Genomic DNA, 25,430 nt, shown 5'->3' on the forward strand with positions numbered 1-25,430 from the left:
AATCTTCTGTATTTCACGCATGGCCCTCCTCGCTATATGCAGTGCTGAATGAAATTAACTAGGCCGTTCATGCTTTCTCTCGGACTCACTGGGACCATATGATTTGGGGTTCCTGGTACTGCTGATAGCAGCAGAGTAGAGTGAAGAGAGGCCTCTACCTGTCTCGTGACACATATCCATGGGCTGGACCTGTCGTGGCCATTCCTTAGGGTATTTTAAGATGCCAAAAGTTCACTCTGATACTTTCTCGCTTCAACCCACCTCCAACACAACTTCTTCTCAACTGCCAACACTGCACCAACACCAACAAAGCTGATAGTACCGACCCATTACAACATGGTCACCACCCGGGCTGCGAAGCGTAGACAACTAGCGGAAAATTATCGAACCGTCGCCGCCTCCACGCCCGATAAGCCCAAGAACACGTTCCTTAAGTTACCCCAGGAGATCCGCGATCAAATCTACACCTTCATCTTCGCGAATAATGCGATGGAGTTCCGTTGGAAATACGTGCTGCTCCTTTGTGACCCATCTCCTATGCACTCCGGGAGACCATCTTCCCTGCAAGGTACCAGAGGTTTTCCATCATGGATGTTGACTTGCAAACAGATGTTGCACGAAGTCGTAGAATTCATTGCACGAACGCACAGTATAAAGTTAGTCCAAGAGACTCCATTGCCGGAGCGGGAGATGGATGGAGCACCCAACCCACTTGTTATTTCCAACAATGGAATTCGCACCATTTTGCTCTATCATCCGGAGAGGGGGTTTCCGAATCACCTATGTATCTAAACTGCGATCCACCCCAACCCACCACATCACTCACAAAACCCCTCCAACTCCCACCCCCTCAATTCCTCCTCAACCCCCTCAACGTCCCCGCAAATCTCCTCCTAGTCACATACAAAAACACCATCACCCCGCAAACCAGCACCACACCTCCCACATCCACCCGTGGATGTTCCACCGCCTGCTTCCTAACCTCCTCCACATACCCCTTAACCTGCCCCCCAACCCCTTGCTGCGACTCCAAATCCGGCATGCTCATAACCAGCACCACGAGTGCCGTCCACCCCGTCCACCCCTGCGCACGCACCCCCTTTCCGCTCGCGGAATCATATTGCTCCCAGACGAAGCCCGTCTCACGGTATGCTTTAAACACCGTTTTGACCACATTTTTGCGAAGCAGGATGTATGTATCCCTCGCCCTCCCTTGTTCCGGTCCTTTCGTTTGGGCAAGACGCAAGAGTTGGTCTAGGAGGAGGTAGTTGAAATTCACCCAGATAGGGGAGCGCGCGTAGTTTTCTTCGGTAGCGTACGCTGGGTCTTGCGGGCTTAGACTGCGGATCCCTTGTTGGCTCCAGAGATGCGTTGGGTCTCTCAGTAAATCGATGACGGCAGGGAGATGGGGGTGGGAAGGGTCGAGCAGCCCGGTTAGGAGGGGGAAGAGAGCGATGTAGCCTTTGTGGCAGGTGAAGCTGTGTTTGGCGTTTCGGACGACGGTGTCGCAGTAGAGGGAAGCTGAGGGTGACCAGTGGAGCGTGTCGATGTTGCGTTTTATGCTGCGGACGTGCTTTTGGTAGGTAAATGCGTCGTGCGCGTTTTCGGTGAAGAAGGCGATTTGCTCGAGAGTGCGGCCCATGACGCCGACCCAGCATAGGGCGTCGAGGTGCAGTTCGGTGAGGTCTGGAGGTTCGGCGCGTGGGTAGTCGGATAGGCCGCTGGCGGTGTTCTTGCCTGGGGTTCGGGCGCGCCAGCGGTAGCCTTCGTTTAGGTTGGCGGACGGAATGGAGTGGGCTTCTACGTCTCCTGATTGCGATTTTCTGAACCATTCGTAGTGGCGTTTGAGGAGGGGTTGCATTCTGATTACGAGGGCTTTGCCGGTTTCGGGTTTAGAGAGGTAGACTGATTCGCGGCCGTGGTACTTGATTGTGCCCCTGAGCATCTTTACGAATTTCGAAATGACGAGGTACATTGTTGGGGGACTGGCAATGTGCGGGAACTGATTGATGGATTCTGGGGGCGTAGAGGCTTCGGCTTCTGAGCCTAGGATTTGCTCTCGTGCGATCCAGCCGTCGTCATCCATTAGGAAGAGCCAGTCACGCATTACTTCCAGTGCGAGGTCTGCGTCCCATTCGAGTACGAGAAGGAGATGGAAGCCTTCGTCAAATAGAGAGCCTCGTGGGAATGTTGCACGGGATGGCGTATGCGTGAGAAGCTCATAGGGACCTTTTGTCTCTGGCGTTATGTGTTTGTTCGCATCTGCGGACTTTTCCCAGAAGTTAGCCGTGGTCTCGGCGTAGATGGCCGTTTTCGCTGTGACGACTTTGGAGCTACCAGTGAAATATCCCAGGCCGCCCAGCAGATCAGAGAAGACGCTTTTGGAGAAACTCAGATGCTCAAAGGTCTTGAAAGGTGGCATTGGATTGAAGATTGAAAGGAAGTTCTTGCCAAACGTTTGCATAGCTTTCTCTAGGTCTGTGGTGAGACTCGCGGCTGGGAAGTATTAGTTTTGCGGTGGATGTTGATGCCCAGCATGTAAGGTCAAACTCACAGGTCATAGTACGTTTTGCTGTTTCGGTGGAATAGAGAATATCAAACTGCAAGAATTTAGTGTAGCCCATAACTTTATGTCGTAGGAATGAATTACCTCAAACTCTCCATGAAGAACCATCTGCACAAAATGCAGGTTGCCTGCACCTGCTGCATTATGAATCACAATATCGGTCGGTCCAGGCTCCTTTCGGTCCTTTGTTTGGTCTTTCAGGGTATCCAAGAAAGTGGCTTCTTGCAGGCAGAATGATCAGCCAGCTGTTCACATCAAGACGATGGCTCATGGTAATAGGCAGAAAAAGGTCTGGTGTCTCGAGTACGTACATTTGGCCTGCCACAATCGGTCCTCTGTCACATTCAGCGACTTGACGAATGCTATCTCACGGTGTCCATCGCTGTTAATGGGAACGGGAATGTGTATTCCAGAGGCGCCTAGTTTTGGGTGAACAAGGTTCATGTTCACGGCATGGATAGATGTATCCTCGCCCTCTCCGAGCTGTTGGCGAGCATCTAACCTGCAATAGGTACACGCTTCTTTCTCTTCCATGCCCAGGTAGAAGATGACGGTTGTCTTCAATTCAGGAGGCGCATCGAATCTCGGCATTCCCTTAATCCTCAAGCCCCAATTACCCTGGTGCTGCCCTTCTGAATACTTTATGAATTCTGTCGTGATGTTGACCTTATTGCCATCATCTTCTATGACTTGCTGGCCACCCTTTCGTGTGTCGTATGTAGTCCAGCCATATCGTGCGATTTCTTCGCTTTGGTTTACATTATGCCGTAGTGCTGCACATCTTGTCAGTTGCAATTGACCCACGCCAACCTCAACTTACTCGTCCCAACGTCCTCTAGTCTCGCCCACATTAAACCCGCAATGACACTTTTGGGCACCCGGGGACGGAGACCTAGATAGACGTTCGGCCGGTAGGGGCCCCATAGCAGCGACTGAGTATTCGTAGACGGGTTCTCATCGACAGCGGATGTTGGTGAAACGCTAACCAGGACGAGGGCAAGGAGAGCCCAGGGAAGCATGTTGTAGATTGACGCGTTTCAACGCGAACTAACGCGTTCGGCCAAATAATTGTAAGCGTAGCGGCCGAATTGGAATAGTACAATACTTCAGGTCATCTTCTTCCCGTGTCTCTAGTCACCGGTGGCTGTTCTGCAATAAAATGGCTTTTGCGGACGTGAATGCCCAGCCACAACTGTCCTCAAGCCACGTCTTTGATGATTGGCCAAAGCACCCTATTGTGGAGCAGGAGTGACGCCATTGCTCAGTGGAACGCATTCTTCGCCAGGAATCAACTTCGGTCGCAAATCAAATTGTACACGATAAGACACATAATACTCTTTGCTCACCATGTCCAGATCTTGGGGATTACCGTGGGAGGATATTCAACCGTACAAAAGCAGCAAATTCAATGATTGCCCGCCCATGATCGCCATGTTCCGCATTCCCGATAGCCACCTGTCAACCACTCACAAGAGCAGGTTCTTTTTGTTCCACGCTATACGTGCCTATAAAGTGTGTATTGGTCGGCCGTAATGATGCAATATCTAGAGCTGGGGTAGAGTCTCGCCGCGGTAAACAGCCACTCTTCCCCCCGCGCGACGTCAGCAGATCCGACATAGATCCACCATGCCGAGACCCCCACAATCTGCATGTTGGCGCGCATCCGCAAGATGAAAAGCGCCGAGTTCCCGCATTGATAGGCTTGTGATTCTGATCGACCCTAGGATAGCAACGAACAAACATTTTGTAGAACTATTTACATTGTACACCAATAACCTAACACTACTGTATACGTACTACACATCTGCAACATGAACGAGCAAGTAGAGCGCTTGGTGAATAAGATCTGGGGTATTTGATACCAGCCTTCCATTCTAAGTTCTGTGTTGAAATCTATCCAGAGAAGTACCAGGACATCCCAGCATCCAAACGCTTAATGATCGCCATCTCAGGAATCCCCGGATCCGGTACGTATATTCACACGCACTACAAACCGCACTCTCCCAATCTAACAAGAAAAAAACCAGGCAAAACCACATTAGCAACCATGGTCTCCACCAAACTCAACGAGAAACACGCACAGCAATCTCCAGGCACTGCAAACAGCAACCCCATCTCCGCCTTCATCCCAATGGACGGCTTCCACCTCTCCCGCATCCAGCTCGACGCAATGCCTGATCCGCACAGCGCCCACGCCCGGCGCGGTGCAGCCTTCACTTTCGACGGTGGCTCCTTCTACTCGCTCGTAAAGAAGCTTCGCGAGCCCATCTGTCCCGAGACGGCAACGCTGTACGCCCCGAGCTTCGACCACGCGCTCAAAGACCCCGTTGAGAACGACATTGCTATTGCACCGTCTGTCCGCATCGTCGTTTTTGAAGGCAACTACTGTGCGCTTGATAAGGCGCCTTGGAGCGATGCCGCTGAGCTTATGGATGAGTTGTGGTTTGTCGATGTAGATTTCGAAGTCGCGCGCAAGCGGTTGATTCATCGGCATGTCAAGGCTGGGATTGCGCGGAATGAGGAGGAAGCGGCACGGAGGGCGGATGAGAATGATCTGGTTAATGGGAGGGAGATTGTAGAGCAGAGGCTAAGTGTGCACAAGGTTATTGCGAGTCGAGAGGATCCAGCGTGGGCGCCGGAGCAGCAGGGAGTTGGAGGTGGAGAGGATCGTGAGACGAAACCTGAAATGGCGAAATTTGTGTAGAATTTGCTTATCTCAATCGTATGTTGACCGTTCTCTGATATCGCAAAAAAAAACACAGCTTTTTCATGTCACATGCTGGTTATAAACTTCAATATGAGGTGCAAGGAGTGATAGTGATGAATGTCATATAACAAAAATATATACTGTATAGAAAAAACCCCAATTGTGCCGCCAACCGCAGCCAAAAACCTATATACATCAACTTTCAAGTTGCCCGCGCAGCCTAAGCTACAACACCAATCCTGTCAAAGTCAGGACCATACGCGCTTCCAACTCCCGAAATGGTAATCGTGTTGGGGCCAGAAGTGCTGAATCCCGACAGTTCGACTCCGTAACCCTTGCTAACGTCTACGTTCCAGTTGTAGCCTGTTAGCGGGAAGCTGACAGTCTTTGCCGCACCGCCGTTGACACTGATTGATGCAACGCGCTCGTTGGTTCCGCCCATGTAGTCGACGTTTCCGTTGATGTAGTCGAAGCTCACCGTCTGTGTGGCTTTGGAAGTGCGGATGTTGGAGAGCGTGACGCGGCCGCCGTTTGAGCCGCCAATGTTGCCGACCTTGTTGGAGGACGTGCAGCCCGAGCAAGGCGAGGTGTTTGCGCCAGAGGAGAGAGAACCGGTGGATACGGAGACGTAATTGTACTTTGGCTTGGCGGCTGTCGAGCGTTGGATGTTGGACAAGCGGAGTGGGACAGAGCCGTGAGCTTTGACTTGTTTTGAGAAGGATGAGCCGGTGGTGGTGGTGCCAGCCCAGATGTCCTTGATGGTTGCAGAGGCGATACCTAGGTCGGCCAGTTGCACAGTGAGGGTGCGGCCAGTGTTGCTGAGATCCACAGCCAAGACGGCCATGTCTCCGTTTGCGAGATCTCCTGCCCAGAGATCGCGGTCGCCGGTCCATCGTTGGCGGAGAGTCACTGGCTTGACAGCCGAATCCTGGTTGATAGCGATGAGATCTTTGTTCTGGAGGACAGTGACCAACTCGTTTGACAATGCCGCAACATCAGTTGAGATCATCAGCGCAGACTTGAGCATAGCCCACGCAGCGAAATGTGTGGCTTGTTCGTCGAAAGACATGGCAGAATTGCCAACCTCGAGTAAATCGGCATCGGCAATGTGTCCTGGGCCTACATTGCCGGATTTGGCGATATGGATAGCTTGGTTGTAGATCCGGAACATCGAAGCCCAGCCAGAAGTGATGTCGTCTGACAGACGGAAAGAGGTAGAAATACCCTTGGTCCACTCATCAGGTCCCTCTAGACCAGCGGATGTAGAGTAGGGGACACCCCATTGGCAGATCAACATTCCGGGAATGCCAACCTTTTGCAGCTCTTTCCACATGGCGCCCATTCGAGTAACAAAGTCGGTCCTGGCATTCTTTGGGGCATTTTGATTAGCGTTGGGTCCATCTGCATAGCAGTTGTCGTCTACGTAACTGTCAGCTTTCTGCTGTTGATGAGGTATTTTGGAAACACATACATTTGACGTATTCAGTACCAAGTGATTTGAAAAAAGCGGCATCCGCGGCCTCATGACCTAGAGAGCCCAAGACTGGACTTGGTGACTGAGGGTCACACATCCTCACGCCTGCATCTGAGTACATGGTCCACTTCATTCCCTTAGATCTTGTTAGGTCGGCCAATGGCTGGAGTCCATTAGGAAAAGCCTTCAAGTCCACTTTCAAAGCACCGTTGGTAGAACTCCGCTGTCCGTCTCTTGAAGCCCATCCGCAATCGATCTGGAAAAACTTGTAGCCTGCAGCGACAAATCCACGGCTGGCAAGAGCGTTGATGGTCGTGGTGATTTTCTGGGCGTTGGGACTGCATGACATTTGGTTGTATGAGTTCCAGCCCATGACGGGTGTCTGCTGAAACGACTGGGCTGCCACATGGGAAGCACCCGCGAGGGAGAGAAGAAACGAATTGGTCCAAATCATGGTGAAAGCTGTAGCGAGTGAGCGTGCTCGTTGAGAGGTAGCGTATCCTCGTCATGGCCGTTCTCTACTATTTATACTACATCTTCGTCCAATTTCTTTAATAAAACAACAGACTTATCAGTGATGATTTGCCGGTGGCTGACGCATGATGCCGGCTGCATGTCGGGATGACTGCTCGGTCAGGTAGTCCTTGCGCTTTGTGCTCTAATTGTGCAGGGAGAAGATGACCAAACAGAAAGACAGCGCAACATCTTTTTTCCGCGGAATAATTTGGGGGATCCTCAGAGCCCCATAACTGCGGAGGCTAGTGACGGTTAAGAAGCTTAGCAAGGGGTGACTCCACACTCGGCCTACTGCCTTGATTACCCCGCGTCTCGTCAAACTTGCCGTGATCCATGTTCATTTCGCTGCCTCGCTTTACTCAACTTGGTATTCCGCAATCGAACGGTCCCGTACATATAACCTTACCACGGCTACATCGTCATCGTTGACTGTTGTGCATATGGTTTCCCGTATCTCAGTCGGCTTAAACGCCGTGATCGCCATTGATAGCCCGGGCACGTGGACAAAGTGGGTCATTGCTCGCTAGGGCATGGGGTTTACGCTTCGGTTCTGGGGAAGAGTATGGAGTTTGAAGCAATCGGATGCTCCGAAGACTCCAAAGACTCCACAAGCTCTCCTTCAAGGGATAATGATAAGCGGAGCATATTCCGAGGCTCTGTTCTTGGCGCGTTTATAAAGTGGTGCAAGTCGCCATCAGCCCCTCATACTGTGTTAGCACTTCGTACGGAGTCAGTGGAGCGGGGCACTTATCGACACTGGATGAATACGATTGATCCTATGCCCATCTTCTCTACAACACTATCTAGTCTATCTCGGCAGTTATAGATGGTTGCTGAGTAGCGTTTTAATCATCAGTCATGGCACGCAAATACCTAGGGGGCTCGGGTGAGCGATTAACTGTTTGGATCTCAATCGCTGCCAGTACAGTGCTAGTGTAAGCTAAATTTACATATCACTTCATGTTTAGTTGCTCATTTTAATTAGATTTTACGGGTACGACCAAGGCGTCTTTGGCAATGTCATCATTTCAGAAAACTTCCTTCAAACTTTCGGCCACCCGTCCGCGGACATGCAGGGGACTATGACGTCCATTTATAATATCGGGTGTTTCATTGGTGCGATGAGCACTGTATGGACAGGTGACATTCTCGGCCGACCACGACAGATCATACTTGGCTCGGCGATTATAGGGATCGGAGCCATTATTCAAACATGTAGCTGGACTGTCGCGACCATGATGGTTGGTCGTATCGTTGCAGGACTTGGCACCGGAATGAACACTTCAACCGCTGGTGTATGGCAAGCAGAAACGAGTAAGATGAACAGCCGAGGAAAGCTTGTTATCATTCAGATGGGTATGTTTCTCAGGTTTGTATTTATCACATGAAGTGACTGACCATGTGCGTAGCCAACTGCATCACTGGATTTAGTATTTCAAACTGGCTCACTCTCGGCTTCTCTTTTGCGCCACGCGACATCGCATGGCGCTTCCCGCTTGCCTTTCAACTCTTCTTCACCCTCTGTATATTTGCCATGTGCCCATTTCTACCAGACTCGCCGCGTCTCCTCATCCGAAAAGGCAAGCACCAAGAAGCACTAGAAGTTCTTGCAGTACTTGAGGGCCATGGAGCAACACCCGAGTCAGCTTCTGTTATTACCCAGTACAACATCATCAAAGACATTCTGGATCGCGAGAATATGAACACATACACCTGGGTGCAGCTGCTCACTGGAAAAGGTCCAAGTGGCGTATTGCGACGCATGCTCTTGGGGGCGTATATGCAAGCAATGAACCAAATCAGCGGAATCAATGTAACTTCGTACTACATGAGTTACATTTTCATCAACGCTCTAGGCATCTCAGAACTGCTGTCGCGTATCCTGGCCGCAGCAGGTTCAGTAGACTACCTGATCTTCGCTTGTTTGGCATACTTTGTCATTGAGCGGTACGGGCGCCGGAAAGTCATGATGGTTTCCGCGGGCGCATGCTCCGTCTGCTGGATTGTCATAGCGGCATCCCAGGGGCAGACGGAAGCTGGTGGAGACTCGTACAAGCTTGGAATTGTCGCTGTTTCATTCTTCTTCGTATTTTTCGCTAGCTTCGGTATGGGTGTTCTAGGTGTTCCGTGGCTGTACCCCACTGAGTAAGTTCTGTCTTACACTGTCAAGAATGTAAGCTGACATGGGTTGTAGGATCAATGCGCTCGAAATGCGAACAAAAGGTGCATCGCTCGCCATGGGTATGTTTGAGCTTTCCGGCTGACCTGTAAACAAATAGCTGATAAACGAAAGCCACTAACTGGATCTGCAACTACGGCGTTGTGCAAGCTACTCTTCCAGGCATCCAGAACCTTGGGTACAAGTTCTGGATCATTTGGGCCGTTATTTGCTTTTCTTTCATCCCAGCCACATACTTTCTTTACCCAGAGACAGCTAATCGGACCCTGGAAGATATTGATCGCTTCTTTGAAACGAAGCCTGGTATCTTCGTTCATCGTAATAAGCTCGCTGTCCAACTACATCGTCCTATTGAATTTATCGAAGCCGACGAAAGAATTGCCACGCATGAGCAGACGAAAATCTCCGAAGAAAACAAGGAAATGAGTGCGGAGTACGTGGAGAAGAAGGAGACTGTTTGAGGTAGCTGGATCGTGAGTATCCTGGCATTGGGCACGCCTAGACTTCGATTCCAGTAGAGCGGGATACATCCTCAAAAGTTAAGCGAAACGGTTCTAACGTCTGTGGGATTTTCAACCAGCACATCCTAATTTCGTTCTCCAGCCGTTGTGACTGATCGGGCAGGTTTGTTAATTTGGGGGCACTCGGGTCGCGAGTCAGACGTAAACTACACGCTTAATAGAGTAGAGGTCAGTCAGCGCAGGGGTATACGTCTTCGAAACAAGCCTTAGTACACAATGCTTCTCGTACAACTAATATACACGATACAAGCAGCGAATAAGCATCTGTCGTATTGCTTAAGTGGAGAAATTGCGGACAACGGCCCGCCAATCCGTGGCGTGACTGTGCAACTGTAGATTTTACACCAATTCTATGTATCAATGATTGCGGAAGCTATGCCGCTTCAAGGGTAGCGCTACATGGTGAGGGGAAAAGAACGCGGAAGGGAAGCTAGATAAGTGTAAGATTTTTAAAAGGAAGGCAAAAGATCAATCAAAATAGAGCGGTAAGTCTTGGAGCTTTTGTCATGGTTTATGAACGACCAAGAAACGTGCCCGACATTGCCTCTTTCCAGTATTGCAGAGTGAACATGATATATTCGTGCGGGAAAGCTTCTCCTGATAGTCTGTGCGCTGAATGATGTACCCCAGCATAGCTGATACCAATGCTTACTTGTAAAAAGCTTTGTCGGCTTAATCTTAACTGCCGGCCGTTACGCTGCAGCAGCTCGGTACTTTCTCTTGAGATGACGTAGTTGATTTCATGCATTGATCTAGGATGGTGCTAAAAAAAATAGCCGCTTCAGTGCTGTTATTGTCGCTGATGAATAGGTGAGCGAGGTGTAACGAGAAACTTTGGCAGAAAGCAGAGATTGCATTCGTTTCACATTGTCTCTTTGTTTTTCCATGTCTCAGTATCAAAAACTGATTTCACGACATATGCCATATGTTCCAACCTCTACGGTTCGTTACAATAACCATCGACAAAATTCACCGTCAATGTATTCCGCTTCTCTTTCATCAACGTCTGGCGTCCAACGCTCAGTAACTTCGAAACGTCCTGTCGGCAATCTAGACAAAGTCAGCCTTTACACTTTGAAAGCGAAAAGGTAGGAATAATCACCCAAAAACAGACCCCGTAGTTCCTTTCCTTGGCCACTTGCTAGCCACGCACATGTCTGGCCGCAAAGCGACGAGTCATCCTTGAAAAGATGCTTGAAAAACTCTTCATCTGTAACATTCTTATCATACTTTTTCTTCACATCCTCTGCAACACCAGCTTCGTTATGTTAACATCCTGAAAGCCTTGAGACGGAAGCATGTCAACTTACCTCCACCCATGTTGCCTCGCACACCACCTGGATGAAGCGCATAGATGTGAATTGCAGGATCCAATTTTTCCAGCTCCATCTCTTTCTGCAGCGTATGTGTTGCGCGGATGAGCGCTGCTTTGGAAGTCACGTATCCAAGTGTCATGGGTACATCCACGGTTCCAGATCGCGATGCGATGTTGATGATGCAGCCGCGTCCACGGTCGCGCATTTGCGGTAGAGCGGCGTGAATGAGCATCAAAGGCTAGTAGTATTCCAATTAGTCTAAGTCTTCTTGTTTCCCTCTTATCCAAATAGATGGTAAGAACAAAAAAAGGGAAAAGAAACAAGTGAAACTTACAGCTTTGAAATTAACCTCAATCTGCTTCCAGAAATCCTCAAACGTACTCATGATAAACGGTCGTTGATCAAATATCCCCGCATTATTCACCAGCACATCAATCGGCCCCAACTGCTTCGTTACCTGGGCCAGCACTTCTGTCAACCGCTCCTGATCCCGCACATCGCATCCGAATGCTTCTACCTTGACGCCAAAGGATAAACATGTCCTCTTGGTTTGATCTAGCTTGTCGATGTTGATGTCCAGGAGGGCGACGCTGGCGCCAGATTTTGCTAGGGATTCCGAAATGGCTGCGCCAATGCCCTGGCCTGCGCCTGTTATGAGGGCTATTTTTCCGGAGTTGGAGCCTTGAAGGGCTTCGGGGAGAATGGGTCCGTAGGGGACATGTTGCAGAGGGAGTGTACTGATGCCGAATTCTGCGGGGTCCATGGTTGGGTTTGGTTTGTAGTGAAGATACTATATGTGTACGTTATTGTAAATAGGAATTGCTATCTGAATTACTGTTATTTGAATTCCAAATTGTGGGACGGTACTCTTCCGACGAACATATGTGTCGGATGTGAGCGGGGGTAGTCTTGGGGTAATTGCAGCCCCACATGATGGTGTGGGGTAAGGAACAGACATCTATCATTGCCGGCTTTGATACACTCTTGCATTTTCTTAGGATAGCGCAGTACCTTTGATCGCGTCAGTACAGAAGATCTCCTGTTGTTGGCGAAAAATATGGAAACTGAAGTAAACAGACTTGGCGCAAAGAACATACGTGCTTTGTTCACAACCCCCAAAGAAGATCAAGTTATGGTACTTGTCGCTTTGAATTTCCTCGATTATGAAATACAGACGTGCGACTTAAACCGATAATTCAATGCCGTTGTGGTCATACTGAGCCACAAGTGACGACACGGAGATTTTCTCTAAAAGATGGAGGATAAAGTAGAAGGAATGCAGTGACCCTATCTGAGCACCCAGTGGGTTTCATTAACTATACAACACCAAGGAATACCACACAAAAAGATTCCAGCATGAAGAGAGGCGATTACTCAACTGTTACTGAAAAGCCTCATATTCCGCCAAAGCGCCTCTGATAGGTTGCGAAACGAGTTGGCCTGTCCACATACGGGTTGAGTAAGCATGATGCTGCTTCCAAGACGGCAAGCCTTCTCGGTAGTGCAAAAAGACTCCACTTTAGCGCGACACCTACCTGGATACCGAAGCATGGATAGCTTTCTCAGGAAATATCTAAAATGTAAGGTTTCCAGCTCTTTAAACGTTGGTACTACTTGCAATTCAACAAAGTCGGATCGGTGCTTGATTGGCATATCCCAGTCAGTTGTACTTTGCAGATGAATTATAGTATAAGTAAGCTAGAGAATCTGTACTCAGTTTCAATCGCCAATTTTAGGATACTTCAGTCGCTCTTCAGCAATGGCCTTTGCACGCAGGAGACACCCCGCTTCACTACTGGCTGTACTGGCTCTCTTTATTCAGTCGGCTATCAGCGAAGCAAACTGTGAAGCATCTACTTTCCAAGGCGTGAATCTCTTAAATGGCAAGATCCTCAACATTGCCACACAACTGCATGCCGGTCTTTCGTTCGAAGCTCCTGCAGAAGCGAATCATTACTCGGTCAATGTGACAGATCTGAACGCCTGCGAAGTAACTATCACCTACACCCACCCTGGATACAACGATACCATCAACACTTCAGTATGGCTACCCACTCCTGAAAAGTGGACTGGACGATTTCTCGGTGCAGGAGGTAGCGGGTGGTCCACAGGACCAGACACTAATACCACGCTTCCTTGGGCAGCCAGTGAGGGCTATGCTGTTGTCGCAACCGACGGTGGACACACTGGTGGAGATACCGAGTGGTCGCTCGTGAGTCCTGGAAACATCAACTGGATCCTGTTACAAGACTTCTCTTCAATTACATTGAATGATGCTGCGACGCTTGGGAAAGCTGTCACCGAAAAGTACTATGGTAAAGCACCAAGTTACAGTTACTGGAATGGCTGCTCCACTGGTGGAAGACAAGGACACATGATGGCGCAGAGATATCCGGATCAATATGATGGTATTCTCGCGGCTGCGCCAGCTATCTATTGGAGTCAGTTGATGCTGCAGCTTTTTTGGCCACAGGTGGTCATGAATGAGAATGGTATGTGTCCCATCGAAATATTAGGATGTCCTTGCTGATGTTTGTAAGGTTTCCCTACCCCATGTGAGCTGGAGGCCATTAATGCAGCTGCCATCCAATCCTGCGACAATCTCGACGGCCTCGAAGATGGAATCATATCTCTTCCCAAAGAGTGTTCTTTTGACCCAGCGACTGTCATAGGAAAGGAATACATTTGCCCATCATCAAACAAGAGCACAATAATCACAGAAACCGTAGCTACAGTAGCGCGTTTTATCTGGCAGGGTGCAACCACATCCGAAGGCGACTTCGTTTGGTACCCAGACAACATCGGCGCTCCCTTCAGCGGCCTTGCTAATACGACATGTGAAAATGGCACGTGTGTTGGTGTCCCATTCTTCTTACCCGAACTCTGGATCAGAGACTTCCTTACTCTTGATCACGAATTCGATACCACACAAATTAACAGGACCTACTTCGAGGAACTCTTCCATCAATCCTTCAACCTTTACGACTCCATAATAGGAACCTCGGATAGGAATCTCGACAGCTTCCGCAAAGCAGGTGGAAAACTGATCAATTGGCAGGGGCTTGCTGACCAGTATGTTTCACCTGATACCACGACACATTACGTCAAGGAGGTACATGAGCGCGACTCAAATGCGAGTGATTACTATCGGTTCTTTGAGGCGCCGGGTATAAATCACTGTGGTGGTGGACTCGGATGGTATCCTGGGGAAGGGTTAAAGGCGCTCATTGAATGGGTGGAGAATGGCGTGGCTCCGGAAACGCTTGCGGCGGAGACATCAGAAGGACGAAAGGCAAACCTCTGTTTGTGGCCGAAACATTTGGTATATGTTAGTGGTAATCCGGACGAGGCGACTTCCTTCGAATGCCAGTAGACCGGTAGGAGATCTCAGGGGTCGAGTTAGATTCCAGAATCGCTGAGCTGAGCCCAAGCGATGTGGGTTGTAGAACAAGGAAACATCAGATCGTATCCTCGAAGAATGATAACAGGAGCTTCCAAGAGTTATCTTCATATTTTTGAGAGCTAACAGCGAAGCAAGCACTCTCATTTGTCCGAACGAGACTCTCAGTTTGTGACGTTCTTATCGTTATCGTCACGTGAGCCAGCATCCCACCATTGAACTGGTGGCATGATACTTAGCTAAACCTCGTCACCCCCTGTACTACTCGAGATAAGCATCCACTCCCTTTCAGCCTATAAAATGCCCGGATTACTTTCTCTTCCCACCGAGCTCTTGCAGCAGATTGCTTCTTCACTACCCTGCTCCTCAGCCCTCAATTTACTAAGTGTCAACCACCAGCTACGCAAAGCATGTAACGACCGTCTAGTCTTCCAGCAAATAGCAAAACGCGATCTGAACTACTCTTCTCTCTCCAAATGGGGAATTCAAGATTCCTTTATACGATTCAAAGACGACGATCCCATTCTAACATCAGCGTCGCTATCCGAGACAATCCGCCTAGCCTTCGCAGCCGAAAAATGTATCAAATCCTCCACCAAAAAGTCTGACGCGTGGATCTTCAAAGTCCCAAAGAACACAAGGAGATACGACGTTCTCGATTGGCTCCCCCACATGATAGCCTTGGAACATTCCGCCGCAACCTCCCTAAAACCCGAACCCTTTGTCATAATGTACAACGACCTCGTCACCCACAAAGCCCCGGAAAACGACCTCATCACTGCAAGCTTCATGATTACCCGCACGTTGCTCCACCAACTCCGATACTGCGTCAACGTGGAAAAACAAGTCAAAAAACCACTGGACAAGTACTTCGAGGCAAACCCCGGCAGGTCCATCTCCCCTCATGCAGATTCAATCACCTACCTCCGCAACCGCGTCCGCAGATACGGCAGGTTTAACAAATCCTTCCGCCTCGACGAAGCCACCGCGCTTCTCCCTACTTTCCTACTAGAACTAGCCGTGTACCAGCTCTTCCCCGAGCAGTTGCGGCGCCAACTCCCCTCCGTATCAAGCATAGGGTTTGCATCGCTAATGCGGATCCCACCCATGTTCCCGCAAGATGCTACTACCAGTCCCTCGTTTGCTGAATGCCATGTGGAGAAAATGGTGAGGCCGATGTTCCTCGCGGGAAAATGGACGGGGTATTACTCTGAGCAAAGGGACTCAGTGCATGTGCGCTCGTTCGATCCGCCTATGAGCGATATCAATATCGTGGCGCGGGTGCCCGAGGGTGCGTCGGATGTGGCTGCTGTGATTGATCGGGAGACGAGGGGTGTAGATTCTCATGGGGAATTCTCGCTACAGGGCCGCGTCAAGAAGAATGGGCAGGTGGAGTTGGTGAAGCGGTATCTAGTGAGCGGGTACACGTGGCCGTGGATGGGTTGTATGACGCCGTTTGGTATTGTGGGGACGTGGGGAGACCAGTCGGATGAGCTTGACGAGTTTGATAGTTTTGGGGGCTACTTTTGGATTTGGAAGGAGGAGTGGTGTGAGGGGGATAGGTGACACATAAAAGCATATCTATCTACAATTGTCTTTCCTGTATTATTTAAAATGGGGTTGAAACATGCGAGGCAAAAGAACTAAGCTGTGTTTGGGGTATAATGTCCTTCGCATGCAAAACAGGAAAAAGAAAAGGAAACAGGCGAGTTTTATCCAGAACATCTCACTCTGCCTCCGCATTCTCCGTCTCATCCAGGGCCTGCATAACCTCTTCCATTTCTTTGGGGCTAGTGATGCCCCAAACACCCCCTCCCTTGACGGACCCCTTCATTCCCACTTCTTTGCCTACCAGATTCCTACCGACTTTGCCCGGCCCAATACCCACATAGCGCATGATCTTCTCTTCTTCATGTAGATACTTTATGCTCTTCCACCATTGCACTGTTTCGACACAGCTACGCGCGAGTAGGTCCTTGAGTTGATCCTTGTCGGTGAATGGTTTACCAGAGACATTGGATATGCACGGCAATATACCAGGCCATGTTACTATATCACGCCCGTTTTTGGTCTCCCTGTACAGGATCTGCTTCATGGTCTCTTGGGCGGGCTTCATGAGAAGGCTGTGAAAAGGGGCGTCAGACTTGAGGCGGACATGGCGTGGATCGTGGCCACCAAATTGGCGGAGATTGGTCAGCAGCGTGTTTATGCGGGCAATGCTCCCACTAAGTACAATCTGGTTCTTGGAATTGAGGTTGGCGATGGCGACTTGCTGAACGGCAGGAAGAGAGTCGTGGGAATCTGCCTTTGAGCCAAGTGCAAGGAACTCGTGTATGCCTTGAATGAGAGATTGCATGTGCTCTTCCGATTCACAGACCAAAGCCACCATGCCGAACTCGCCGCCTTCTTCTGCCACGGCCTCTTGGCTGCATTCTGCCATGACCTCTGCTCGCCTCCGCACCATCTTCAGTGCATCGCCAAAGGTGAGGTAGCCGCCGGCGACGAGTGCAGCAAACTCTCCCAGAGAATGGCCAAGGGTGATGTCGACACGCTCGTCCGTCTTGAAACCAAACTCCTTTTCCAATATGCGCAGGATCAGAATCGACGTGGCCATGATGGCTGGCTGCGCATTCTCGGTCTTGGTGAGCTCAGCATTAGTGCCGGATTCTATGACTTTTGTGAGAGGAAGCTGGAGCGTGTCATCGATTTCCTCGAGAATGGGTTTCGCGGTTCCGGGAAAGGCTTCTAGCCATGGCGTGCACATGCCCACGCGCTGGACTCCCTGACCTGGCTTCAGTCAGTAGGCTGTGCCGCGAGGATGGAACATGACGATGGGAGGGTACCAGGAAAGAAGATGGCCGTCTTTGGTCGCTTGATTGGTGCATCTCGCACGCCGCTCATCCAGCGTCGTGGGGCAGGCGGGCAGCGGTTGACGGGCTGGCCGCATTGCATGCAGCGTCGCGACAGACGCGGGCATGCGTTGACGACGGGCGAGAGAGGGCGAGACATGGCGAAACAAGCGGCTACGGTAGTTCTGGAATCATGACTGAGAGACCATGTAAGATTCGCAGACATGGGGAGCTCCTGACGCGGGGAATTGACGTGGACCCGGCCGCCCGGCTTACTTAGTACTACGCCCCCAGTGGCATTACCGTGGGGTCGACGGGCCCCTCCCATGGCCGAGGTCCTGCTTTCCCGCACACCCCACCAATGCTGCTACTACCATGACTCGTGTCACATGACATACCCACATATGTACATATGTATTCAATGTATTCAACGTATTCAATTGATACACATGCATATGTACATACAGCTCCGAATCGACTACAAAGCCATCATGCACCTTGTATGTTGAGCCCAGCATCAACCTGAATCCGCATACCCGTCATGCTGGTATTCTTTGCCAGCATCACAAACGCAGCTACGCAGTCGTCCATGAACGTTTCATGCCTCAGGGCTGCTGTCGCCTTGAGTGTTTTGATGCGCTCTTCCGAGTACTTGAGTCCCTAAGGATTGGTCAGCATTGGACAGTGGGCGGCCGTTGTGCGACGAGAGATGTGTGCTTCGTACCCATTCAGTTAGCAGCAAGCCAGGAAGAACCGTGTTGACGCGTATCGTGGGACCAACAGTCACAGCGAGGCACTTGACTAACTGCAATTGCGCTGCTTTTGTGACGGCATAAGGCATACTGCTCCCTCCCTGGCCGATAGCCTGTCATGAGTTAGTCCCCGTCTACCAACCAGTCAAGTACGGAGGCGACATACAGCAATACTCCCAGTCGTAATCATGTGCCCGCCGTCAGAGTTGGCGTCAAATGTGGCTCTTGCCTCGGAGAGTAACGCCTTGGGCACTTTGACGTTTGCATTCCAGCACTTGTCCCACTCCTCTTCCGACATGGAGTCGAGATCCTCCCACGCAGCAAAGCGTGTCCATCCCTGAATTTCCATCAGCTAGCATTCTGTCGATGCAATACATCATTGCATAATAGCATGCGTACCGCGTTTGAAATGATCAGATCAAGGCCGCCTAGCTGCTTGATCGTCTCCTGAACTACTCGTCTCGCATCCGACGTCGACGTCATGTCCTTTGATCCTTAGTCCCATTCCTACACTTCCAAACGTAGGGCAAACCATACCGCTTTGATGACTACAGCTTTGACTCCCAGCTTTTCACATGCTTGCTGTACCTTCTGGGCAGGCTCGAGGCGGTTGAAATAGTTAATGGCAATGTTGGCGCCTTCATTGGCAAAAGCCTTGCAGACCAGTTCTCCCAGACCACTGGGAAATTGTTAGCAATAATTTTTCAAACAACCAAGCCCGATATAGCCATTTGCTATCAAACTATCACTCCTCGTCACTCACGCTGATCCGCCGGTAACAAGGACGTTTCGACTTCTGAGGTCGTACGGCATGTTTTGCTGCTGATTGGCGATCTTGGTCCTTATTTTGAAATACGGCAAATGAATTGATTGTCTCGAGGAAAACTTGACAATGTCAGGTTACGATAGGAAGGCCAAGGTCGAAGCAAGCCCACAACAAGTATGTGTGTAGGTGTGGGGCAAGTGCTTCCCGAGCTATGTGCATATGGCAAAAGCACCCCGCCTCAGTCGTACTACTAATAACTACTTGTTCGAATCAGTACCTCTACCTCGGCCCGCTTCATCACACCATTCACTCATGGACTAATCCAATCATCAGTCCCTATACACCAAGTTCATACAGCATCAGTATACCCATTCATAATGAGCTGACATGTCCCGACATCCCGATTTACGAGCTTATATTGTGGCCATCGAAATAATGGTAGCTAGGCAACTCAAGGACTCTAACATCGTGGCTAAAGTCAGGTGCGTAGATACAGGATTGACAACTTAAAACAAACCGACTGGCTTCAGGAAGACTTATTCGACAAGACTGCGCACGCCTGCCTCGAGCGTTTGCAATCTGTGAATTTGACTGCGCCTTCAATTCTCAGCCGTTTCTCCTGCCCGCACACTCACATCTTCTTATACTACTTTCCGCCCTGAACTAATATATCTAAAATACCCACATTGAAAAGGGCGGAATATACCACTCGAATACTACGCAACAAAAACTATTTGCGTGCGCTGCGCTGAACCAAAGTTGGGTTGGGCGACCACAAAGTATTTGCACCACTGGTGCTCGTGCCTGCCAAGAACTTTCGGCCATTCATCACGTCCGACCATCTTCATTCTCAGTGCAGCACGCTTCTCTTCTCCCTTTCCTTCTCCTACCAATCCCACATTTGGAGTCAACATTTTTTTATCCCTTAGGTATGGATTCTATGGTCAAGGAATGGACAGTCCTTTTGCATCGTTGTTTAGAGCGCCGCGTCCATTCTGATGTTTTCGCTGCCGCAGTCGCGCAGCTACACGCCAAGTCTCCACTGCCAGGCCGGAAACTCGCCGCTCTGCTGCTTCGCCCACGCGTCGCAGATAACAGCAATATCGACCCACGCATTGTAATTTACCTCGAGCAACTCTTATCGCTGAAGAAGCTTGACGCCTCGGACGTTTTGATTGTCGCGCTTCTGTATTCTAAAGTCCGACTACCAGTCAAGACAGAAGAGAAATCCTCAAAAGATGCGCAATGGAGCAACCCGCCAGAATTGGAAGAACTCATTTTTCATCGTTTGCACAAGGTCTTTGCTGCAGAGGAACGTCCCGTCAACAATGTTGAGGGTGTGCACACCCTAGCTGTTGTAGCACGATGGATGCAGGCAATGGTCACCTCGCATACCAGCGATACCATGATTCAGGCCATGGCTGGCATACAACAGCCACAACAGCAGTCCATCAATGTGCGAGAGGGTCTCGCTATGCTAGTGGTTGGGGTAATCGAGAATTCAAAAATCCTCCGAATACTGAATCACCCAAAAGCTAAAGGTAAGCTTTCCTTGCTCACAGACTCCAACACCTTCACGAAAGGCGTAAATCAGTTGCACACAGTTCTGGAAAAATTCGTATTAGTGAGCCGAATAAGAGGGCCTGGTATTCACTACCGCTGTCTGTAGTTGCTGCTGTTGATAAACCCCCCTGTTTCAGAGCAGTGACTATGCGATTTCACCCCATTATGAGACCAAAGAGTGTTACTCACAATTGATTAGAGGTGCGCAAGGAACTCACGAAATCTCTCTCATCGTTTATCCCATTTCTCTCAAACAACTCGGTGGGATCTCAGACATCTCTGTCGCTAGCAAATAGATTAGAGATCTCGCAAAAACAACACGACTTGTACGAAAAGCTTCCAAACGTCAATGGCGAGGGAAACGAGAGCGCTGGCCTTGAAGTTGCTGCGCTTCAGCTTGATGCAGTAATGGAGCTGCCACAAGCGAATACGCGAGCTGGTCTCTACGTATTTCTGAATTCATTAGTAAGTCATCACGTTGCTGACCTTGTCCACTCACCACTAACAGTCACAAGCTTGTTGCACGACCACTAACTGATGACTTTGTTATCATTAGCCACTTACATACGCGTTACAAGCTAGAACCTCAGAACATGGCAACAGAACTAATCACAGCTGCCTTTGACATTCTCGCCAACGCCATGTACCGCAATGAACCCACTCAAACCTTGTTCTATCTCAAGTCTTTTTTGATCAACAAGATTCCTACTCTTCTGACGCAGATTTCCGGCTCGATATTTCCAATGACAGTTGAGATGTGTATTACCCAGGCGCTGAGCCATGTGGATCCAAACGCTTTCCCGTCTTTCTCGCAAGGCTTCGACGATATCATGGGAAGCAACAACTCTCTTTCAGATGTCAGGCAGGATTATCTCAATGCCTGTGTGCTCCACGGTCTCCTCCCAGCGGGTACTGTAGAGCGCCTTCTAGGGGAGGCACCTATGCAAGGACCACCCGCAAAGAGATACGAGAGGAAGGAATTGTTCAACCAGTGCAAATTAAATTTCGATAAAGTCAGCGTATACATCGATGAACTCGAGAATCTTGATGGAAACGCTGGTGCCATTGTTGCAGCTATTGCAGACGTATGATCCGATCCTTTTTTCAACTACAAAATAACATACTAATTTGGTCATAGTTCATTTCACATCTTTGCGATACACAAACGACCATGTATCTAAAACAGCTTTGCTGTTTGATCTTCAAGAAACCCCAAGCAATGGATGTGATGCTACAGTTCACCTCGCCTGCGAGCATACTACGACCGTTGTGTCAATTTCTCGAAGACTGGCATTATGATAGCGATCAAGGTAAGATGTCAGTTGAAAACGATGTGTGCGGTCTCTAAACAGAACAGGCGAATACCAACCCGTATACGACGAGTTTGGCGCTATACTTGTTCTCATCATGGCTTTTGTATACCGCTATGATCTGGTATGCCATGACATCGGCATTGCTCACGATACATTCATCGCAAAGCTATTGCAGCATGGACATCACAGCATCCCGCCAGATGAGTTGACTGAAGAGCAGGGTGGACATCTTGGAAGCTGGCTCAAAGGTCTCTACGACTCGGACAAGGAAGGCTTGAGTAATGAAGTATTCGCGTCATGTCGGCCGCAAGACTTTTACTTGATCGTACCAACCCTTTTCCATCAGACAGTAGCGGCTTGCTCCCTAGGCGTTTTGTCTTTTGAAACCGTCAAAGGTGGTTTAGAATGTAAGTACACACCAATTCCGCCATTTTTGTATGTAGAAATACTAACGAACATTTAGACCTGGGTGAAACATTCCTCATGCCGTCGCTAATCGGAGGGTTGACCTGGATGGCTTCCTATGCCTTGCTACAGACCCACAACGACCTAGACGCAATCACACGCATTTTCAACGCGATTTTACTCTCTGCACCATCATCCGGAGATGCACAAGCTATGCACTCCACCATCATAGCAATGGTGTCAAGCCGCCTGGAGAAGTGTTTTCGTACACTACAGCGACGAGAACCGAATCGCAACAACCTCGACTCCTTTTTGCAGGCTATCAAAGTTCACACACACTATGAACGCACCGTGTTTGCCACAATGAAGGAGCTGGATCAATGGACAAATGCACCCAATAGTACATTGAATACTTCACTGCGACACACTGTGCAACAGCTCTCACAATGGGCTTCAACGGCCTCGATGCAACCAAATCCGCCAAGCTACACACACCGTCAGCTTTACGCTTCGCTGAAGATGTTGGGCGCGGCCCGGACATTACGGGCTATTGTAGACGAGTTGAAGACGCAAACTGACAGTGGTAACGGAGCAGCAGCACTTGATGTTGGGGTATCCATTGTCTGCGCGCCAACTGTTGAGGATAGCCCCATCTCAGTAGACTGGGTTGGAAGCACGGTACCAGCGCCCACACCGCAACGAACACGTATGAACCTACGAGAGATGCTGAAGCAGGATTTCGACAATGCAGCCAGCCTAGTCGCTACCGATCCCTTGACCGCAGAGACAATAGTGCGTTTACACCGGCGCGTCGAAGCACACTTTACATCGCTGGCGGAGAGCGGACTCCAAGCACCTCCAATCAACATACCAAGCGTCAATATCACAGATATGCAGTCGCAATCCATTTCCGAGCACCTGAACCGCGCCATGGACGACGCTGCAGCCGCGAGTATGGTTGAGGATATTTCCAACATGGATAACAAGGCTCTCCAGCGCAGCATGGACGAGCTGGCCAGCACTGAGGGGCTGGACCTGTCGGGTATCGGTATGGGCAATGGCGATGCAGGAACTGGCGATATGAGCACGGATCTGGGTAACTTGCCGGACTTGGACCTGGGTGATATGGGAGGTATGGGCATAGATATGGATATGAATATGGACATGGGTGGAGGCGGAGGAGGTGATGATGACTGGGGACTTGATTTCGACAACATGTAGATGATGGTTGGATACTCTAGCATGATGTAAAGTATTGATAGAGGGGGTTGGGATATATGTTGGTTAGTCAGACTCTGTTTGAATACGGAGTAAACGTATTCCTCATCCAAGTAGTGACTTGTGTGATTCGGATATATGTTCAGCTACTTGGTCAGCCGACCACCACTCTAACTTTTGCCATGCAGACTGGAAACAAGCCAGGACATACATATCCAAACAAGACGCGAGACTAATATCAACATGGTATTGGACAGAAGCAGCGGCAAAAGCAAGACAAGACTTGAAGAGAAAAAAACAGGGAATACAAGTGTATACAGCTGCGAGTCTAAACCGAAATATGAGCATGACTACTTACTGCCGCGGAAGAACCAGCAAGGCAGATGATTTCAAAAGAGGGCTAATGCGTAAAGCATCAGACCATTCCCTCGCCACCCCTTACACCAACTCCGCCTCTGCATTCCTTTTTGCGCCAGACAAAGTTTGCGGGGAGGTAAAAAATAAGATTTCTGAACGCTTGACGGACAATAACGGCCAAGTGGAAAATGACATGAAATGAGCAACCAGATGGAGAGAGAGAGAAAAAGAAGTACCCCAGAACACACCTTAAAACTCTATACGTAAAGAAAAAGGGTCTTATGTATCAGTAATCACGACTCATGATGCGACGGCGCATCCTCCAGATGCTGATCGCCATCACCCGCATCTGGGGCCCGCGGGCCAACCATCCAATCCTCCATGGCCAGCCACTGACTCCACGTCTTCTCCGCGCCCTCAATCTCTGCAAGCTGAACTTCCTGGAGCGGCTTGAGAAACGGGACGGATTCGTGGGGTGACATGTCGTACTGGCACTTTACTTTGGCCCAGCCGACGCTCTTTGCGGTGAAGAGGTAGTTGCGACGCTCGCACTCGTGCATGGGGCCGACGCCCTTGCGCCAGTCCTCGCCGAAGAAGCCATGCATGATGCCTGCGCTGTCCATGCCTGTGACGACCAGGCGCCGGATAAAGGGCACTAGCGAGACCCATGCTGGCGGCGGCGGCTGTGCGTGGTGGCCACCTCCACTCCCACTGCTACTTCCTACACCAACACCACCCATACCGCCGGGCATGCGCGACGAAGAGACTGGGCCTTGGCGCGGCCAGCCCATGTTGTAAGCGGCGGGCCCCGAGGCGTGCGGTAGCGGGCCCGAGGAGCTCAAGAGCGGGTTCTGAGACCATTGGAACGGCAGGGAGATGTTGATGAGGGCGCAGACGGCCTGGACGCCATTGTCGTGCTGGGCGTGGTCGAGGAAGTAGCGCTGGCAGCTCTGGTAGGCGGGGTGCCATTCGAAAATGTCAAAGTGCGGTTCTGCGGCCGGCTGGGGTGGTGGTCCTCCTCCTGCTGCTGATGCATGCGCATGCGGCGACTCTGCTGCTCCCGACGACGAGCTGCCGCCACCGCTGTAGCGCGCAAAGGTTCCACCGCCGCGTGCTTGGAACGTTGGGTATCCCGCGGGGAAGTTGGTGGTAAAGCCGGGTAGGCTTGCCATGGCGAGCGCTACTACTGCAGGAACAGCTGAAAAGAGGTCGGGCTCGGTTTGGGGGGTTCTGGATTGCGTTGGTTTTGGTTGGTCGGTTTTTTTGTTGTAGATAGTAGAGAATAGGGATGGGGGGTTGTGTGTTTGAGTTCAAGGGAGTGGGAGTTGGGAGAGAGACAGAAAGATAGAAAGAGGACTCAGGGTGTTTTTAAGAGCATGCAAGGTCGCGACTTACCGAGCTGCTTGCTGCAGAGATGGAATTTCGCAGCTCTATTGGCAGGTGGTCGGGATTATTTTTTTTATAAAATACCAAAAACGCGAGAGGGGAAGAAAGAAGAATGGACAGGGTCTCAGGGTCCGAGGGCAGA

The 25,430-nt window shown here is 50.1% G+C and overlaps 10 protein-coding genes across 10 annotated transcripts; 5 read left to right on the plus strand and 5 right to left on the minus strand.

Moving 5' to 3' along the window:
• Positions 1–850: 850 nt before the first annotated feature.
• Positions 851–3,585, minus strand: COCSADRAFT_167604 (glycoside hydrolase family 63 protein; the record flags this gene model as incomplete). Its single annotated transcript, XM_007697795.1, has 5 exons — positions 851–2,496; positions 2,555–2,600; positions 2,651–2,784; positions 2,878–3,347; positions 3,383–3,585. 5 exons carry the CDS (start codon positions 3,583–3,585, stop codon positions 851–853), a joined length of 2,499 nt encoding a protein of 832 aa, XP_007695985.1.
• A 660-nt stretch (positions 3,586–4,245) lies between these two features.
• On the plus strand, positions 4,246–5,337 carry COCSADRAFT_108786 (uncharacterized protein). The gene is made up of 3 exons (XM_007697796.1): positions 4,246–4,417; positions 4,468–4,533; positions 4,594–5,337. The coding sequence occupies exons 1-3, from the start codon at positions 4,378–4,380 to the stop codon at positions 5,268–5,270; spliced, it is 783 nt and encodes a 260-aa protein (XP_007695986.1). The 5' UTR covers positions 4,246–4,377; the 3' UTR covers positions 5,271–5,337.
• Positions 5,338–5,483: 146 nt separating this feature from the next.
• On the minus strand, positions 5,484–7,255 carry COCSADRAFT_134014 (carbohydrate-binding module family 35 protein). The gene is made up of 2 exons (XM_007697797.1): positions 6,745–7,255; positions 5,484–6,692 (listed from the first exon to the last, which is right to left on the minus strand). Exons 1-2 carry the CDS (start codon positions 7,199–7,201, stop codon positions 5,494–5,496), a joined length of 1,656 nt encoding a protein of 551 aa, XP_007695987.1. The 5' UTR covers positions 7,202–7,255; the 3' UTR covers positions 5,484–5,493.
• Positions 7,256–7,855: 600 nt separating this feature from the next.
• Positions 7,856–10,278, plus strand: COCSADRAFT_134018 (uncharacterized protein). The gene is made up of 5 exons (XM_007697798.1): positions 7,856–8,198; positions 8,249–8,619; positions 8,673–9,408; positions 9,458–9,504; positions 9,557–10,278. Exons 1-5 carry the CDS (start codon positions 8,122–8,124, stop codon positions 9,901–9,903), a joined length of 1,578 nt encoding a protein of 525 aa, XP_007695988.1. The 5' UTR covers positions 7,856–8,121; the 3' UTR covers positions 9,904–10,278.
• Positions 10,279–10,814: 536 nt separating this feature from the next.
• Positions 10,815–12,148, minus strand: COCSADRAFT_33292 (uncharacterized protein). The gene is made up of 4 exons (XM_007697315.1): positions 11,614–12,148; positions 11,274–11,517; positions 11,066–11,221; positions 10,815–11,013 (listed from the first exon to the last, which is right to left on the minus strand). The coding sequence occupies exons 1-4, from the start codon at positions 12,040–12,042 to the stop codon at positions 10,901–10,903; spliced, it is 942 nt and encodes a 313-aa protein (XP_007695505.1). The 5' UTR covers positions 12,043–12,148; the 3' UTR covers positions 10,815–10,900.
• Positions 12,149–13,038: 890 nt separating this feature from the next.
• Positions 13,039–14,732, plus strand: COCSADRAFT_134024 (uncharacterized protein; the record flags this gene model as incomplete). Its single annotated transcript, XM_007697799.1, has 2 exons — positions 13,039–13,777; positions 13,820–14,732. 2 exons carry the CDS (start codon positions 13,039–13,041, stop codon positions 14,650–14,652), a joined length of 1,572 nt encoding a protein of 523 aa, XP_007695989.1. The 3' UTR covers positions 14,653–14,732.
• Positions 14,733–14,927: 195 nt separating this feature from the next.
• On the plus strand, positions 14,928–16,325 carry COCSADRAFT_272050 (uncharacterized protein). Its single transcript, XM_007697800.1, has one exon. The coding sequence runs from the start codon at positions 14,980–14,982 to the stop codon at positions 16,243–16,245; it is 1,266 nt and encodes a 421-aa protein (XP_007695990.1). The 5' UTR covers positions 14,928–14,979; the 3' UTR covers positions 16,246–16,325.
• An 80-nt stretch (positions 16,326–16,405) lies between these two features.
• Positions 16,406–19,093, minus strand: COCSADRAFT_167611 (uncharacterized protein; the record flags this gene model as incomplete). Its single annotated transcript, XM_007697801.1, has 7 exons — positions 16,406–17,466; positions 18,065–18,188; positions 18,253–18,393; positions 18,447–18,617; positions 18,680–18,766; positions 18,818–18,959; positions 19,044–19,093. The coding sequence occupies 7 exons, from the start codon at positions 19,091–19,093 to the stop codon at positions 16,406–16,408; spliced, it is 1,776 nt and encodes a 591-aa protein (XP_007695991.1).
• A 776-nt stretch (positions 19,094–19,869) lies between these two features.
• On the plus strand, positions 19,870–23,983 carry COCSADRAFT_108806 (uncharacterized protein). Its single transcript, XM_007697802.1, has 6 exons — positions 19,870–20,587; positions 20,809–21,074; positions 21,125–21,694; positions 21,748–21,919; positions 21,967–22,329; positions 22,386–23,983. The coding sequence occupies exons 1-6, from the start codon at positions 19,978–19,980 to the stop codon at positions 23,546–23,548; spliced, it is 3,144 nt and encodes a 1,047-aa protein (XP_007695992.1). The 5' UTR covers positions 19,870–19,977; the 3' UTR covers positions 23,549–23,983.
• A 60-nt stretch (positions 23,984–24,043) lies between these two features.
• On the minus strand, positions 24,044–25,127 carry COCSADRAFT_33298 (uncharacterized protein). Its single transcript, XM_007697316.1, has one exon. The coding sequence runs from the start codon at positions 25,072–25,074 to the stop codon at positions 24,196–24,198; it is 879 nt and encodes a 292-aa protein (XP_007695506.1). The 5' UTR covers positions 25,075–25,127; the 3' UTR covers positions 24,044–24,195.
• Between the last annotated feature and the right edge of the window lie 303 nt (positions 25,128–25,430).

Source organism: Bipolaris sorokiniana (genome assembly GCF_000338995.1).
Source record: "Bipolaris sorokiniana ND90Pr unplaced genomic scaffold COCSAscaffold_2, whole genome shotgun sequence".
Lineage (NCBI taxonomy): Eukaryota > Fungi > Ascomycota > Dothideomycetes > Pleosporales > Pleosporaceae > Bipolaris > Bipolaris sorokiniana.

Coding starts and splice junctions, on each gene's coding strand:
- COCSADRAFT_108786 (XM_007697796.1), top strand. CDS start 4,378: ATGAACGAGCAAGTAGAGCGCTTGGTGAATAAGATCTGGG. Junction 4,418..4,467: donor CTTGGTGAATAAGATCTGGG/GTATTTGATACC, acceptor AAATCTATCCAG/AGAAGTACCAGGACATCCCA. Junction 4,534..4,593: donor CTCAGGAATCCCCGGATCCG/GTACGTATATTC, acceptor GAAAAAAACCAG/GCAAAACCACATTAGCAACC.
- COCSADRAFT_134014 (XM_007697797.1), bottom strand. CDS start 7,201: ATGATTTGGACCAATTCGTTTCTTCTCTCCCTCGCGGGTGCTTCCCAT. Junction 6,693..6,744: donor TGGTACTGAATACGTCAAAT/GTATGTGTTTCC, acceptor ACAGTTACGTAG/ACGACAACTGCTATGCAGAT.
- COCSADRAFT_134018 (XM_007697798.1), top strand. CDS start 8,122: ATGGCACGCAAATACCTAGGGGGCTCGGGTGAGCGATTAACTGTTTGG. Junction 9,409..9,457: donor CCGTGGCTGTACCCCACTGA/GTAAGTTCTGTC, acceptor CATGGGTTGTAG/GATCAATGCGCTCGAAATGC. Junction 9,505..9,556: donor AGGTGCATCGCTCGCCATGG/GTATGTTTGAGC, acceptor GATAAACGAAAG/CCACTAACTGGATCTGCAAC.
- COCSADRAFT_33292 (XM_007697315.1), bottom strand. CDS start 12,042: ATGGACCCCGCAGAATTCGGCATCAGTACACTCCCTCTGCAACATGTC. Junction 11,518..11,613: donor TTGAGGTTAATTTCAAAGCT/GTAAGTTTCACT, acceptor GAATACTACTAG/CCTTTGATGCTCATTCACGC. Junction 11,014..11,065: donor ACTACGGGGTCTGTTTTTGG/GTGATTATTCCT, acceptor GACTTTGTCTAG/ATTGCCGACAGGACGTTTCG.
- COCSADRAFT_272050 (XM_007697800.1), top strand. CDS start 14,980: ATGCCCGGATTACTTTCTCTTCCCACCGAGCTCTTGCAGCAGATTGCT.
- COCSADRAFT_108806 (XM_007697802.1), top strand. CDS start 19,978: ATGGATTCTATGGTCAAGGAATGGACAGTCCTTTTGCATCGTTGTTTA. Junction 21,075..21,124: donor ACGTATTTCTGAATTCATTA/GTAAGTCATCAC, acceptor AACAGTCACAAG/CTTGTTGCACGACCACTAAC. Junction 22,330..22,385: donor CGTCAAAGGTGGTTTAGAAT/GTAAGTACACAC, acceptor ACGAACATTTAG/ACCTGGGTGAAACATTCCTC.
- COCSADRAFT_33298 (XM_007697316.1), bottom strand. CDS start 25,074: ATGGCAAGCCTACCCGGCTTTACCACCAACTTCCCCGCGGGATACCCA.